The following is a 15873-nucleotide window of genomic DNA, read 5'->3' on the forward strand; positions in this document are numbered from 1 at the left end:
AAGCAGCTGTTCGCAAGCTTCCTCAAGCTTTCTTCGCCGTTTCTCTTTTTCGGCGCGCCACACGTCAGGCTTTCGGTGAATGGCGTCAGCGAAGCTCGCACCCGAAACTCGAGGGAGATATCTGAGTGAGTGACGAGACTACGAAGCTCGGGAGAGACTGATTCCACGAAGCTCGGGAGAGACTGATTCCACGAAGCTCGGGAGAGACTGATTCCACGAAGATTCGGAAAGAAAGGGGTCTCCCAGAGGTTCCTCGCGAACTCAGAAGAGGATTTCCCGATCTCCGGGATCAGTATCTCTCCTACGCTCTCGAGATAAAATGCGGTCCGGGAACCGGGAATGCGCGAGCGACGGTCGTTGCACTCACTTCTCTATCAGGAATATCAATCAAGTGCGGTCTGCGGGATTCAGAGCAAGGAATCTCACAGAGGAACCGAGGGTCTACGGGAGATGATCCGCACCAGCTTCCGTCCGAGGCCCGCGAAGGCTCTGAAAAAGCGCGAGCGGTTGGATGACGTCATGAAGAGTCACCATCCCCTCAGAGCAGCTGATCGGCCGCTTGGCTGACTGGCGGGCTCGCTTGCTGGTCGGCCCGCTGACTTGCCGGCTGGCTTGCTGTGAAGCTTCCATCCAACGCCAGTCAACCTACAAGCCTTCCCGGTGGCTCCCATCCGGATCCTCCGGGTCAAAGCCCTGGATGGGTCGATGATCTACGAGTAGCTGTTCTGGGTTACGGTTGTGATGATTCTCTGGCCACAACACTGGACACAGCAACGGACAATCGCCATTTTGCAGACAGACCGGGGAGGGACCAGAGAACGTTCGCTGCCGTCGCCAACCGGCGAGCCAGCGTAGACGTCGGCCTACGACTGACGTTCTCTTCCAGACGGGCGCGCTCAGACACACGGACTCAAAGATGGAAGGCAGCCGGACCGACGGATGGATGGAAGAAGGGAGAACAATGGCACACTTGCGGCATTGAGGCCGCCGAGCGACGTCGTCTTCCAGAATGTTGCAGGGTGCATACGACCAATTCTCAATAGTGACGCGCGTCATCGTTGTCGCCTGAGCGGCGTCACGTGTGTCAATAAAGAACACAAGCACACACACACTCGATCCGAAGGGACCGAATGTCTTGAGTGGTTATCTCATTTGCATGCTCCACCTTGGAAAGCGATCAGACGTGAACGCAGAGACGTGCACTCAAGCTGTCATCCTTTCGGCTAATGGCTTTCCCGCGACATCGAGACACCTCGATGGAAACCGGCGAGATGGCCCATGATCGGAACTTTATTTATCGCGCTCGACCATGCCCTCGATAGCTCCGAGGCTCGGACAGCCGCGATTCGTAGATCTACTTCCGATCGTTGCAGATTTCCGACTCCGTCGTAACTGCCCTGTCTACTTGAGATAAAGTCTACGGACGCTGCTCGTAAACTTGGGCGCTTCCGTCCACGCAGGAAATACGAGCGGAGATCCCATGCTTCCCAAAACGAAAGGAACTCTAAAGCCTTTTCCTTCCTCGTTCCTCGGCACTAGGTCAGAGGGTCTGTTCCGGTCGGCGCACGGCGTAATCGAAAGTACTCGGTGCTCTCGTGAGTGAGGTGCTTCAACGCTTCGCCGTAGCGTTCCGCGGCCCGCTGATGAATCTTCTGGTTACGTCCGAAGTCAACGACCCCGCGAGGTTAGCGACCGACCGAATTTCTGATGCAGCGCTCGTTGTTCCAGTGTTCTACTCGTTCCGAACAGGAACTGATCCAGCCACTGGCACGAACCTCGGGCGAGCAAGATAGTTGCGGATTACTGATCTACGGTTCCCGGGAATCTTCGTCGAGAACCCATTCCCAGGAGTTTGAAATACTCAAGACTCAGAATCGCTGCAGAGGTGCGAGAGCGGAAGCCGAGGGTCCAGAGCAGAAAAAACTCGCGACTGCCTACTAGTAAACCTTCGCAGGAGTCGGTAATTTTTTTCTTCGCCAGAGGGGGAGACATCGCACGAAATCCAAGGAGAACACCGGGAGTGTTAAGGTAATAAATGCGGCATAAATTCTTTTATAAAAACAGGAGCGACACAATGCGTTGCTGAGATTCCTCAGTTCTCTATGACTTCGTATTGGTAGCTCAACTGCGACCAGTTGAACTTCCAGTGAGCGACCGTCGTCTCGAACTTGTCCCGATCGAAAACGCCGAGTCCTTTAATGTTCAAGGCGACTATGTAATTTTCAATATTCTCAACGACCGTGAGAAGTTTCGCACAGGTCAGGGGTTGCTCTGGCATCTTGGCGACACACAGTTTCTGCAGCAAGCAGAGCGACTGCACCATGGGCAAGGCCGGTATCCACGCGACGTACAAACCTGGAATCGAAGCTCGTGGTTACGAAACTCGAGTTCACTTACAACTCCACCGCGGTGCCATTACTATATGAAACTTTTCACGACGGCGGCTCAGCGAATCGCTGGGATTTGAGCTTTGTCCATCCCGCTTTCACCCCGACCCCCCCGTAGAGTGGGGTGCGATTCGCTCCAGGCGGAGCTGTGGGCTTACCTTCCGGGAACCTCCTCGTATTGTTGAAAAGTGTCGCAGATGGGATACGGATCGCTTCAATTGCAGAACTTATGTCGAGGAGAGTTTTTGAATCGAGCTGCGTGACGATGCGTTTCCGAACCTTACTCAGGAGTTCGGTAACACTCTGAATGCCGATGAAGTGGATGGTGCTGAGTTTGTTCCATGAGAGTGGATTCTCTCCGACTGTGGGCGTCAGGTGAGGCAGCAAGGGGTTCGTGGGTTGCACGAACACTTCCAAATGCAAATTATTCATCACGCGCGAAACATCTTCAACTTCTTCAACGCGCATCGTGCTGCCGATCGAGGAGTATCTGGAACTTGAGAAATGTCACTTGAATCTTTCACCGCACAGCGATGAGCAGCTCCATCTAATAACTCGGCTACTCGAGACAAGCGACATCCCACCAGAGCATGGAGAGCGAATCGCGTTGTGTCTTTCTCGGTTCGGACGTGCTCGCGGTCTGACATCTCAAAACAATAACAAATCGTCTCGGATGGAGATCGATTCTCTGAGATGAATAGCTTGCCCGAAGACTGAGACACCATGCCGCTTCTTGCCATTGATGCGAGAGCCACTCTCCTGACCAGATCGAATCATGGGTAAACTCCGGAATAAAGTCAGGGACCTGGACTCCGTGGCTCCCACAATGCCAATTCGAGAATAGGATCACGATTTGGATACAACTCATGCTACTCAAAGGCCTTCGAAATTCCTAATTCGAGAGGGTCAAGAGTCGGGTCGACTCCCAGTCTCCGAGTCCCGCTCCAGGCAGCTTCCAGGGTGGACCTCTCGGAGATCCATGCGGATTTCTCCTCGGCACATCATCGGATGGGCCGAACTCACCTCGCGAAGAATCCTTTCAAGTTTTGTTCGCGGAAAACGCACTTGCGGCACACGTACGCGGGCGTTAGTAGTCTCCACTCCGAGTGCGCAGTTTCTTAGCCAAACCCGAAGTCAACGGAAATCGACTCAAACGGCTCGACTGTCTTCCAAACTCAAAATTCAAATTCTCCCCGCGAATCCACACTCCTCGCCTCCGCCGATTTCAACGTTGCGCTGATGTCGGTCGATTCTCGGATCACCGAAAAGAAACGGAATGTGTGATGATGACGTGATCGGGATGGAATAGAGCGCGACAAGAGGAGAGCTCTGACTGCATGTACGATAGGAGCAAGCATTGTGTGCGGAATGATGCATCGAATCCGACCGAAGAACCCACGGATGGGTCCGAAGAGACGAATTCGATAGATTGAATGTCATGACCAGCTGCTGGCCGGATTGAAATCATGTCTCGGACTCCCGGGTGAACTCTCGATCATGTGCCGGCAGAGGAGCGCCCGCCGGTTATGCAAAAAGAACGTCTCGGATTCCCACGCTCTCGGAGAATCATCAGGTTGTCATCGGTCATCACCGCCTCGTTGAAAACACCCAAATGTCGTCGGTGACTATCTGGAAGTCTGACTCGCTGAACGTATGGGAGGCTGTCGGCCAGCGGCTCGAATGTTGGCCTTGATTTGTCCTCCGGCAAGAAGAGCCCGTCTCGACCGTGGTCGAAGCATCAGCTCCCACACTTTGACCACAATAATCTGAAGAAGTCATTTTGATGTCAACTAGCCTTCGTCCGGCTAGTTGACTGTCTGCAGGCTCATCGGTCGTCTCCCACTCGACCTCGTGTTTTCCCAATGCGGCCATTGTCCCCGAGGAGTCCCCTGGTTCCCTTTCTGCACCGTTCGGAAGGGAGCTACGCTCGGGGAGAGGGGACTTCTGCTGCTGCTTCTGACGGAGCGCTTGCCCAACCGACTGACTGGCTGGCTGACTGACTGACTGACGGCACACTACTAACGGTATTCCAAACGTCTGCGTGTTGCCGGACGGTTGTGCAAAGGCCGGCCGTTGTTTTGTTCCTCTGATCGGGACAACAAAAACCCTAGACAAACTCATGTGCTAGCAGTTCACGAGGACTTAGGATTTACTCCTAACCTCGACCACCTCCATCAAGCTCCTTCAACACCGTTTCCTCCACCTGTAGATACTGTGATCAACTCGATTCCTCACCCTCCGTCCCTGGACTAATTGTGTTCTTGTTCCTGCTGCTGCTGCGGCGGCGGCGGCGACAACCCTTGGATAAATCAAACGAGTTCGCCGATAAATTCCGGAGAGTTCTCCGCAATGGCCGTGCAGGATTACACCGCAGCCACTTTGAACAAGGAAAAAGCGCCACGTTCGGAATCTCCGATGGGGAGTCGATCACCGACCCCGGATTCGTCTTCGGAGGAAGCGCGCTCTCTTGACCGATGGTCACCAGCATCACCAAAGTCCAGCGACGATCACCATGTACCCATACGTGAGTTCCTTCCCCATTTGAGATCAGCTCACAAGTCGAAAAAACGTTCGGTTCCACAAGACGGTAGCCCCGGTTCCATTGGCTCCATGATGTTTCGAATGTCGTCGAGTCCATGGAATTTCGTTGCGTCCCACCATGGATAATTAAGACTTCTTGAATCAGAATCAGACATTCGACCGTAAGGCGAACGTTGAGGCGCAATACCGAACGTTGTGCAACCAGCTTCTGTTGTGGAAGGTTATTCTGGAGTTTTCTGGTGGCGCCGCCGAAAGTCGGTCAGTAACCGCTTAAGAGGGTTCAAAGCCGCGCGGCTCCGGGTAATTTCCTGTAACATCAAAATGGACCACACGGATTTTTTATTGTGGATGGCTTTTGAGTCTCCCGCGTTGAATTCATACGATCATATGTACATTTGTTATCTCAACCCGCTCCGTCGATTTCCCTATCTGATATGAGAGATGACGCGTTTCCGTCTCTCCTCTCGGGAGAAGAGCAGCCGAGCTCCGTCCGACGTGCGTCGTTGTCCTGTCTGGACTCGAGGGTGAGCTGGGGAGAGCGTGTCCGGTCTAGCTAACAGGTTCCGGTGAATGCGATCAGCGGCGACATGAGCCCGATAAACACCGTAGGGAAAAGACTCCAAATCCTTCTTGTTAGCTGTAGATATGCTATTTTTCGCGGGGTTGCACACGGTCCCAAAGCCCACAGCCGCTCCGCTATCCTGCCATGAGAGAAATCACAGCTCACAGCCTCTCCAGCGGTGAGCAATGTCCGCCGTCAGGGATCGCATGAAGTTGATACCACGAAAATCCGCTTCGGGAAGTGACCCTCGCTCGATTATAGGACTCGTGGATTGCTATCAGCCGGTATATGCTCGTTCACAGATCGAATTGGAAAACGAGTAGCAGTATCCAACACGAAATAGCGATCGCGATTTCGAATTCCGGGATGTGTGATGATAGCGATTTCCTGAAATCGCTCGAATTCTATGTTGAGCGAGAAGCACTCCCCTCGAACGCCAGCGAGACTTCAATGCTCGAAGTTTCCCGGAGTGTCGGAGTTCCCACTCTCTAGCCCTGACAGATCCGGAGGAACAAGTTCTCGATCCGAAGGGTAGAGGATTCAGAAAATAATTGCTTCTCCAAGATGAGCAACGGCGTAATCTCATTTTCCGAATGCGTCAGCTACGCCCTTGGAGAAGCCCTTTCATTTGACGTGGACACGCCGGAAACGAAAGAAGTAGTTCTTGTTTCCCGAGGTGATTTATAGCAGTCCAACTCAGTAGGCTGTTCCACCACGACATATTTCGTGAACACACAGCAATGAGTGAATGCGTTGGGATAGACTGACCTGGCATATTCGTTTACCGATGACAACTTGAGCTGAAACGGAACGATAAACAATCCGACAATGACGCGCTCGGCATTTCCCAGCTGGACATCCCCATCAGGGATTCGAACCCCGATATTCCCAAACCAGAGGTCGAATCTTTTCTATCGACATTTAAAGCTCCCACAGCACGATCTCGTCTGCCTCGAAGTTTGCAAACTTTTCCCGCGGCAAACGAAGTTGTTTTCGGTGCCGTGGCGACGTCGGATACCACTTTTTCTGGTCCCGTAATGCAGGAGGCCACCGTAGACCGCGGCCGTAATTTTCTTCCCGCACGGCGCCGGGGGTATTGAGCTACCGAAGGTCCTTACTCAGAATTCAGGTCAGCTGTTATGCGGTGACTACCTGACCTCGCGCGCGCTTCGGTGTTCTGGCGTTATTCGGCCGCCGATATGGCTCGCTTTCTGGATGCCTGACTTCAGAAGCCGCTATATTATATAACGGCACGTCTCTTGAAAATTTCGACGACGATACGACGTGATCCGAAGACATCGATGCCCCCATCAAGATGGATCCCTGATCTCTTAACAGACATTCCGTTGTCGTCTGATTTCGCGGCTGCCTGCCCGACATCAGTAATGTTGTTGAAGGGAATGATGATGAGGCGGAGAAAAGAAGAAGAGCCAGCAGCTAAGGTTCTTGCGTAACGCTAACTGGGTAGCGAGATAGCCACCGCATCTGCCGGCCCAAGAAGATCAGAGAAGGTCGTACCCGCTTCTGACTTGGTCATGGACAGAAGTAGCGGGATGACACAGACGTGATCGCCTTGCCGAAATGCTTATCGCACGTAAGCGTCAAGTCACCGATTCTACTGATAGTCTAGAACTGAGAGCTGCAAGCAACCTTTAAGAACGAGCAAGTGACTAAAGTTCTAGCTTAGGACGGCTTAGCGCGGCGACTGCCGGCGTTCATAGAACGGCTCCTCTTTCTGATATTCGTAGTGCTGAAGATGCATCACGTGCGGCGGTTGCCTAATCCAGACAGATAGATTCTGAAAGAAGCCATCCGAAGATGGCCTTTCCTTCGACATTCGCAGCCGGGAGACTTCGGCTGGGAAGATGGCGCATTCAAAAAACGTTTCACTATGCTTCTGATTGGAATAGGTCACAGACGAATATTTCGAACGTTGCGTCGAGAGCGGGTTTCGACACGCTTTCAAGGCGGAGATTTATTCGGGAGAACTTCGAGAAAGATAGCATGGAACGCTCTTTGATAATACGACTCGTGGAGAATGCTCCGGTCTGGCACGATCCAACGGGGGGGAATTTTTCCTTGACGAGCAGCTCGTGAGTTTCCTCGTTCGGTGGAGCACTTGACCCTTCGTCAACGGAACAATACGATGCAACTTTGCTTGGATCGGCAAAACTACCCGGACAGTAAAAACATCCTGTGTTTTACGACGTGCACTTGTCATCCGGTCAGAAACTCCTGGAGCTCACAACTCATTCAACCCGGGCTTCTTAATTCAGTATAGGAACGGAATTTCTTCGGTATCGGCAGAGATCGATATTCACGAAAAACAATAATTGGAAGCGTCCCTCGTCCAGTATCAATATTCTGCGAAATCATCATTGCTTTGATAATATCATGCTCCCGATGGATGTCGGGAATTTTTCACACCTGTCGCTACGAACCCAAGCCGGCAACGGCCGTCGGACATGCAGCGCGGAGAAATCGGCAAGCAACTGCATAGCCTCAAGACATGGTGCGTAATGAGCACCTCGGAGCGTTCCGGTATTTTAGTGGATTCGTTTCGGGTTCTTTTTATTTGTCGCTAATCCGCGACCTCTGCTTGTCATTATGAGTTCTTGTGTTCAGTTCGTGTGTGTGTATCTGTCAGTCGGCGTGCGTTGGTTCTTTCGTCCGCTTGTTCGTTCCTCTCGATAAGAAAAGCGGGCCAGGGCCGGTTATCTAACGGACGACTTCAAGGCAATTCCAAACCACCACCAACACAGAAACGGCCTTCACAGAAACAACGCATCCATCCAGGCAGCCGGCCGGCCGGTTAGCCATTCGGTGCCTTGTGACGACCACTGAGTCAACCGTAGCGCTCGCTGGATACAAGCAATTAATGACGTCCGTTTGTCTACGTTCCGGTATGCAAATTCACAAACGAATTGGGATGGTTGGCCAATCGCAGTTTCTCACTGATATAACACCGTACCTGGATGAATCATTCCGGCTTTTCCTCGTTTGATTGATTCGGATGTCCGCAATCTTATTCGTGATACGCTGCCATATCCTAGAGGAGCCTCTCTGATTCCAACCGGTCGAGAAATTTTCTCTCCAGTCGATCCGGCCTGGATCCTGAGCCCCGTGGACTTGGCTCTCGGAGGCGGAGATGGAGCTCGGCTTCTCTCCCACTCCTCAAGTCGATTTCAATCATGTCCGGGGCCCTCAGCTCGGACGTTGGGAGCCATTCGAATTGTATAACGCGGATTACGGAGGCTTGCTCCGCTCTCTGTAATTCGAATCCCGGCTAGAGAGGATGAAGTGATAAAAGAATCGATGATGCCAGCCTCGACTGCGGCGGCCCTCGACGGTCTTGAAGAGGCCGAACCGGAAACTCTTTGACGCTGCGCGAGTTGTCTTGTCTTCTTTAGGCGCCTCTTTTGCGCTTCCACTGACGCTTCGGTTGCTCCAATCGAAGCCAATTGGTATTTCCTGTGACCAGAGAAACGAGTGCTGTGTTTATTTGAAAAGGACCAACAGACTGGAGATGATGTCTCCACCGATTCTCGTACATACAAGATACATGGGATCATGAGGAGAAAGCGCTCCGTGGGGCACCCGTGGAAATCTCAATGAACAGCGATTCCCGGAGGCGCCGACTGCTTTCGAAAAGCGAGAAGGAACAGGCAACCTGTCGCTTGTTCTGTCTGTCGCTTCGTCGGTCGTCCGGTCGGCCGGTCCCTGGATCTTTCGGTCCCTCGATCATCGCTGCAGAAGCGGAGGAGGTGGCGGCGGCGGGAAGTTACGATCCCGCATGAAGTAGGGAAGGTTATTGAACTCGGCAGTCAACGAGAGAAAAAGTTCACCGGACGAGAAAGCGAAAGTTTTTGTTCCGTTATACGAACGCATCGTAGGAACTGGACTTCAGGATGAAGATCGTGGCTTCCTGAGGACATTGATCCATCCGACAGGAAGCCTGGCCATAGTGTGGGAAGTAGCTACCAGGAACACCGGCAGGGCCGGCGCCAGTGGCGGCAGTAACTTCAGCAGGAAATCGACTTGATCCGAGTTAAAATCTTCATTAGAATCGTCACGAGTCGATATCCTCGATATACGGCAGGACGACTCACTCCACCAGGCTACCGAGCTTTGTGGAAGCGAATTCGAAAGAGTACCCCTACCGCGTTCGAAATCCCGTTCCATCCTCGCTCGGCCGTTCCCGAAAAAAAAAACACGAACTCCTTATCACTTCCATGATAATTCTGCGGATGCTGATCATGATGATTACGGGTTATGCGGAAAATGTCTGGAAACATCCTGCGGTCCAGAAGTGAAAGCAGGATCGGGTTCACCTCGTTTTCGGTCAATCACCCGACCGACCCAGCGGATCCGACAGAAGAACGCAAGCCAGCCAACCAGTCAGGCGGCCGACCGACCAACCAACCGAACAACCAACTATCTAGGGAAGTTCCCTCCTCTCTTCTGTGGCCGACACTTCTGTAGATGTCATCAACCCTTCTGATACAGCGTCATCTCCGCTGCTGCTTCTACTCGAGCTATAACAATGATGACGCTGTCATACCTGCCCGAGGCTTGTACTCGCTTCGTCAATGGAGATAACTTTTTTTTTCGTTCCGTGAGTCCCGTTGGATTGCTCCGCCGTCCCTGGGCATCGGGTTCGGGGCGCAGCATACAGAGATGTGACGCAACGATCTTAGCGGGGCTTTGACGGTGACCTTGTTCGCATCGTCGGCGGCACCAGAGTTGCGTAGCAGAAAATCATCTGGCCGGAGGGTCTCCTGAATCTTACTGGAAGTAAATCCTGAAAGTTTTCTAGCCGCGGTAGATGGCTCCCGCTGTTCGGAATTTTCGTTTGCTTCACTATTCCTGAAGCCTCGCTTCCATTCTGGCTTAGCTACAGCAGCAGTGCCTCTAGTACGCCGAGGTGAACCTGGCTGACTGAGTCGGCCATCTGAACTCACAATCAGTCTGGCTGCACCGAGCTCTACCGAGTTCAGGCACCAAGCTCGATGATGACTGGCAGGCTGGGTCCGACGGAGCATCTGCTCGAACTTCAATCTACCTATAACAACAGGTTTCCGGTCAGGTTGCGTTTCTTCGAGCATGGAGTTCAGGGCTACAGAGCAGGCTCGGCTAGGAGTCTGCCACTATTGCCGTTGTTGTTGTTGTTGACGACGAGGAGGACGATGGCAGCAGTGCCAACAAGACGACATGAGCGAGCGCGTGACCCACATCCCGCCGATTCGAGCTTTCGGTTCGAGAGGAAGTCCGAGAGGGAACAAACACCGGCAGCATCGATCAGGGATTTCGAGTCATGTGAAAGCGTTGAACTTCTGCAAAACCAGCTTGTCTTCATCTGTGTATTCCCCCGCATACATCTGAACTCCTTCTCATCCACTCGCGGTGCCTTTCGTTGAACGAGAAGCGCGCATAGCGAGTTTGGGTTTCTCTCAGTCATGGCTTATTCGATAGGAAACTTCGCTTCTCGCGGAGCTTCCAGCCGCGAAACATGCGAAACATGTCAGCATGTTCCGCAGTAGTGATTTCGCGCCAGGTCGCATCGGCTTTATGAATCGCCATAATAATCTATCGATGCGTGGAAATTTTTCTCGGCTCAACTTCTTGTCGGAGCCGCTCCACACGATTTACGAAATTCAAATCCGATTTTCAGAATATACACATATTACGAGATCGGGAATTCACGATAAATAAATTGATTTGCTGCGTGGCTTCCGAAAATCATTTCTGTGAAACCGGACACTATTTAGTCGGGGAACTCCGATGCCCCAGAAAATAACGCGCGTGCGAGCGGATTCTCAGCCGATTGCTAAGAAATACGCTGACTTCTGGCGTGACGTTTCCGCAGCTTACCCCGTCTGCTTGGATATCTCAGCGGGAAGTGTTGGCAGGGTACCAATGGCCCTTCAGAAAATTCGACCTGGGCTGCGAGTAACAATGAGACTCTTTAATTTACAGGGCAACCCGTGATCGAATTCCACGGAAAGAACTCGGAGAGCGACAGAGCGTCGTCGCCGGAGTCAGAGCCTCGGAAATGTCCATCTCCGATTCCGAGAGCAAACACTCCCCCGCCCCCGGCTCGGGTTTCAGTGATAACGGGAGGACCCCTGCACCGGAACGCGTCTCCAAAGCCAATGCGGAGCCCGTCTCCCGAAATTAACCCACTCACGGAGCGCCGTAACACCGGGGATTCGGTGGGATCATCGTCGTCTTCTACGACATCCTCATCATCCTACGCAGGTGAGAACTCGTGATAGCTTCAGCTGATACGCGGTCGGCTCCTCCGGCTGCGGCTGGATTCGAATGGGGAAATGAAAATGCATACCGCGGTACTCAAAAGGAAGCGGACGAAGAGACTCGTAGGCTCCGTAGACTACTGAGCTCGCCAGCTCGTAGACATACCAGTGTCCCAAGCTCCATGACAGTATCATGACAAGAGTCTTCTGCAGAAACCCTGCCGCGTTTCTGGCTGCTCGGGGTTCGAGGAATGAAAATAACTCCTCTGTTTTGTTTGGTCCATGTCAGGCGGGGGCGAAACACACGGAAGGCTGTTTTGAATCCAGGTTCTTGAACCGTCGACACCGAGAGCGGCATGCGGAGGGATTCGCTTGAATTTGTCCGAAAAATATTCAGCTCCCCCGTCTAACGGGAGTATTCCCCAGAGCGCGACTGGCTGCGCGGTCGATGTTCTCGATGAGTGAATTCGAGCGAGAGACGCAAGAGTTCAGATCATGGCTCTTCTTCAAAGAACCTCGGAGACAAAGTTGTTCTCGAACATTAAATGCGGCACTTCGAGGGGCCTTCCGAAGCTTCAAAATGCGAAATATTCAACACCCCGGAGCAACAATCAGGCCAATAACCAAAAGGCGAGCGGTCGCGATTGTGGCGGCGGCGGAGGAGATCACCAATGAAAGGCGTCGAATCGAGTTCAGTTCCAACAATAAAAATCAACTCCAAGGTCTCGAAACGGTAATATATCTCGTCGATTTCGATCCATCGAGCTCTGCTCGGGAGGGATCCGTTCTACCTTCGGTCTGGTATTAATTATTTCGTCGACGCGATTTCGAGTTCCCTCAATGCTTCCCGGAGGATACGCTCGTCAGTCGTCGGAAGGTTCCAGCCGACGAGTACACGAACTCTCCGCGGAGAATGGGAGGAAAACGCAGAAGGTTCCTTTCCAACTGCGATTTACGCCTCGGAACTCCATGCCGAGTCACGTCGAGTCTGGAGATCAAGCATTCACGAATATTGTTATGCGCTTCAAGTCATCTGTAGGAGGGATGGATCATGAGCACCGCTTTGAAAGAGTACCAGGGATTCCTGTTCGAGCTGTCGGATGAGTGTTTCATGTTCGTGCTATTTCACCACCAGCTGGTTGCCTCTCAGGTGCACTCTCGGTTCGAGGCCTTTTTTTATAGAGTCTTTAGGATCGGCTGGAGCTGGCTGTTTCGCCGAGAGCGAGAGCAGCCAGACGCCTCTTTTCTTGTCAGACTCCGTCAGACTCTAAATCTACCCCCACCACTCGCACGTAACGCCTTGGAGATTTTTATCTTGAAAACAATACGATCAGAGAAGATAGACGCTCAGGCAACAGACAGAAATCACGAAAATGAGGGACGAGCACAGCGGCATCTTTCCCATCCCAAACGCGCCTGCTTGACATGCTGGCTCCCGATGATCCCCATAAAGATAATAATCAAATGATCACAAACGAAGGTGTGCTTCTGATTGTGGATTATTTTTTGCTCAGCGCACTGGAAAGCGGGAATGGCTCTAACTTGTCATGCTCATCGCCCGAGGAGTGTCACTCTACGATCAGAACGCAATCACGGAGCATTCGGCTGAAACGCCGCTAACGAAAGCAATGGCCATGCTACGTAGCGTCTCCTGGATGAGTTCGAATGGCAAGCCCATACGACTTGATATTGCATAAGGGTCCTTGTGATCCTGTTCGTCTTGAACATTTTCTTGTTAGTCGAATCTATGCGGAGCAAAGTTAGTTGTTCCCCCAAGGACCGTCGTTTAGCCCGAAGAGAACGGAGGCATTGTCTACTGAACTTCAAGCCCGAGCCCGAACGCTCTTTGACAGAGAGACTAGCGACCGACGATCCGTCAGATTGTCCACCCGTTTGACGGACGAAGCGTCATTCAAATCGTCGGTCAGACGTTGGATGTCTCTCTTTTCTTTCTGAATACCCGTGTTACGAAACGATCGGGCTCCTGCAGAAGATACCTCCGGAGCGGCGTCGGAGGTATGATCGCTATCTTCTTTTTTTTTCGGTCGCCCTCTGAATGAGAATTATTTCCATTCATCGCGCGACAAACGATGCAAAGCGTAAAGATGAAAACGATGTGATTTGAGTTTTCCGATTCAGGTACTCCGTTTTCTGACGGATAGCCAGCCGCTCGAATTCGATTCGTGAGAGTCTGTGTCGCCCGCTCGACTGATGAATTCATTCGGCTGGCATTCGGAAGCAAGACGTGTGTGCGTTCGAGTACGCGTCGATCGATTTGGCGCCATTGCACGCACGCATGATCGTACGATTTTGGGCGGACCGTGATGACTCCAATGTAGTGGCTTTAAGCGTGGGCGAACACCTGGAGAGACTGTCCTAAGGACGTCACGTCGTACGCTTGAGGGATTTCCCATTCTGCCAGCGCGGCTTCCCTTCTGAAGCTAAAATTTTGGCCGAGTAAAGCTCATCGGAGCTCGAGAGCAGATCCGGTTCGACGTCAACGGGAGCCTCAGGCAACGAAAGATGGATAGACAGATGGAGAAAAATGAAAACTCTCAATGGGGACATCGGCGTATTCGAGTGTTCCGTGCTCGCTGGTATTCAAATGCTCCGAATCTCCGCGCGATTCATCCATTGAGCATCTCGTGCACGGAACCACAGGGTACAGATTTTGTTGAAAGCCCATATCGATCCACGACAGCGCGACAACCTACGGGAACTCGCCATGAATCCCGGAAAATTCCTGAACCATCGACGGAGAATCCTGCGGAAGCTCGAGGAACAGGAGACGGAACCTGCTGCGTAGTCAAATACGGGACCGTTGGGATGGTCGTCTCATTCCTAACGGTCGGCATCGTTGAACACCCGATGCGACAGTGGCTCATCTTCTCGCCTGTTCTACGGATAATTTTTTCTTGCTTCTCTGCGGGGGCACCTCTAGGGCACCCCTCAAGAAGCATCACGCCGGCACCCCCTAAGTGCTCGCCCGCTCGCTCGCCGAACTTTACCCCTCGACGATCGACTGTCATTCAGTAGTCGGATAAGGAGCGAGAACGCTTGGACAACTGGGTCAATTCGGTCTGCTGGCAGACCAACCGACCGACCGGTCGGAGATTTTCGATCCGCCAGGTGAGAGACACGCCGTATATCAGTCTCGGCAATCATTCGATTGTCTTCAGTGTTTCTGAAACGTGATGATTCGGTGACCGAAGCGGTTCCCAGGCTGAGGTTTTGCGGAGCTAGATCGCCAGACAGGCCCACGACAGGCAGACGGACGAACGGACGGACAGACAAATATACAGTTAACAGCTGGGGGGCCGAGCAGAAAATGCAGGACAACAGTGAACGTCACGTCTGTTTGCAGCGTGGTAGAATGCGCAAATATTCCCAGGTCTTCAGGAGGCCTTACTCCCGCCGCATCTCTCGTGCCTCATTGCCGAATGCCTCTTCTTTGTCTATGTCGAATTCTCGGTTCTCCGAGATACGCTAAGCCCTCTGACAACATGCGGTGGGGGTGGCGGGGCCGGCAGCAGACATTCCTCTCTTGTTCCACATGCTCAATATGTAGATAACGAAATCTGAATACCTAGCTACTTCACTTGTTTTTCAGTCGGTTCATTTGAAGGTCCAATCCTTCAAACGATCCTAAATACTGCCGGTGACTTCAGAATGTGTCCGATTTTTCTACGTAACTTTCACTCTCATGTTCGATAAGCAAGAACACCGAAGCTGCCCGGAGCTATTTTCTTTTTTCCACGACCAGAATCGCGCGTTGTCGGGCTCTCTGCCGCTTCTGACCGCATGGGTTTTGCACAAGTTTTTCTTGCGAATAATTGTTCGACTCAGTCGTTCGAATCGAAGAATCAGAAAACGTGGCAGCGCAGTTCATCTGTGCCGGGAGGTCAGTTCGGATCTAGTGTGGCGGTGGCGGCGGTGATGGTGGTGGTCTGTTGACTGGCGGTGTTATGTAAGACAACCTTGCGCGAAGGACAGCATCCTTCCGCGTATAACGAGCGGCTGAGCGAACGAACAAGCAGTCCCGGCCCCGACGTTCGGGCCAAGGCTCAGCTTTGTTCGGCCCCAGCAGCGGTGTTGATTGTGACCCCGAGCTTCGTTGCCCGTCCGATGT

At 52.5% G+C, this 15873-nt stretch overlaps 1 protein-coding gene across 1 annotated transcript; it reads right to left on the reverse strand.

Moving 5' to 3' along the window:
• Positions 1-2019: 2019 nt before the first annotated feature.
• On the reverse strand, positions 2020-3612 carry LOC100905543 (uncharacterized). Its single transcript, XM_003745779.2, has 3 exons — positions 3411-3612; positions 2546-2877; positions 2020-2355 (listed from the first exon to the last, which is right to left on the reverse strand). The coding sequence occupies exons 2-3, from the start codon at positions 2853-2855 to the stop codon at positions 2093-2095; spliced, it is 573 nt and encodes a 190-aa protein (XP_003745827.1). The 5' UTR covers positions 2856-2877; positions 3411-3612; the 3' UTR covers positions 2020-2092.
• Positions 3613-15873: the final 12261 nt, after the last annotated feature.

Source organism: Galendromus occidentalis, unplaced genomic scaffold, assembly GCF_000255335.2.
Source record: "Galendromus occidentalis unplaced genomic scaffold, Mocc_1.1 scf7180000077485, whole genome shotgun sequence".
Lineage (NCBI taxonomy): Eukaryota > Metazoa > Arthropoda > Arachnida > Mesostigmata > Phytoseiidae > Galendromus > Galendromus occidentalis.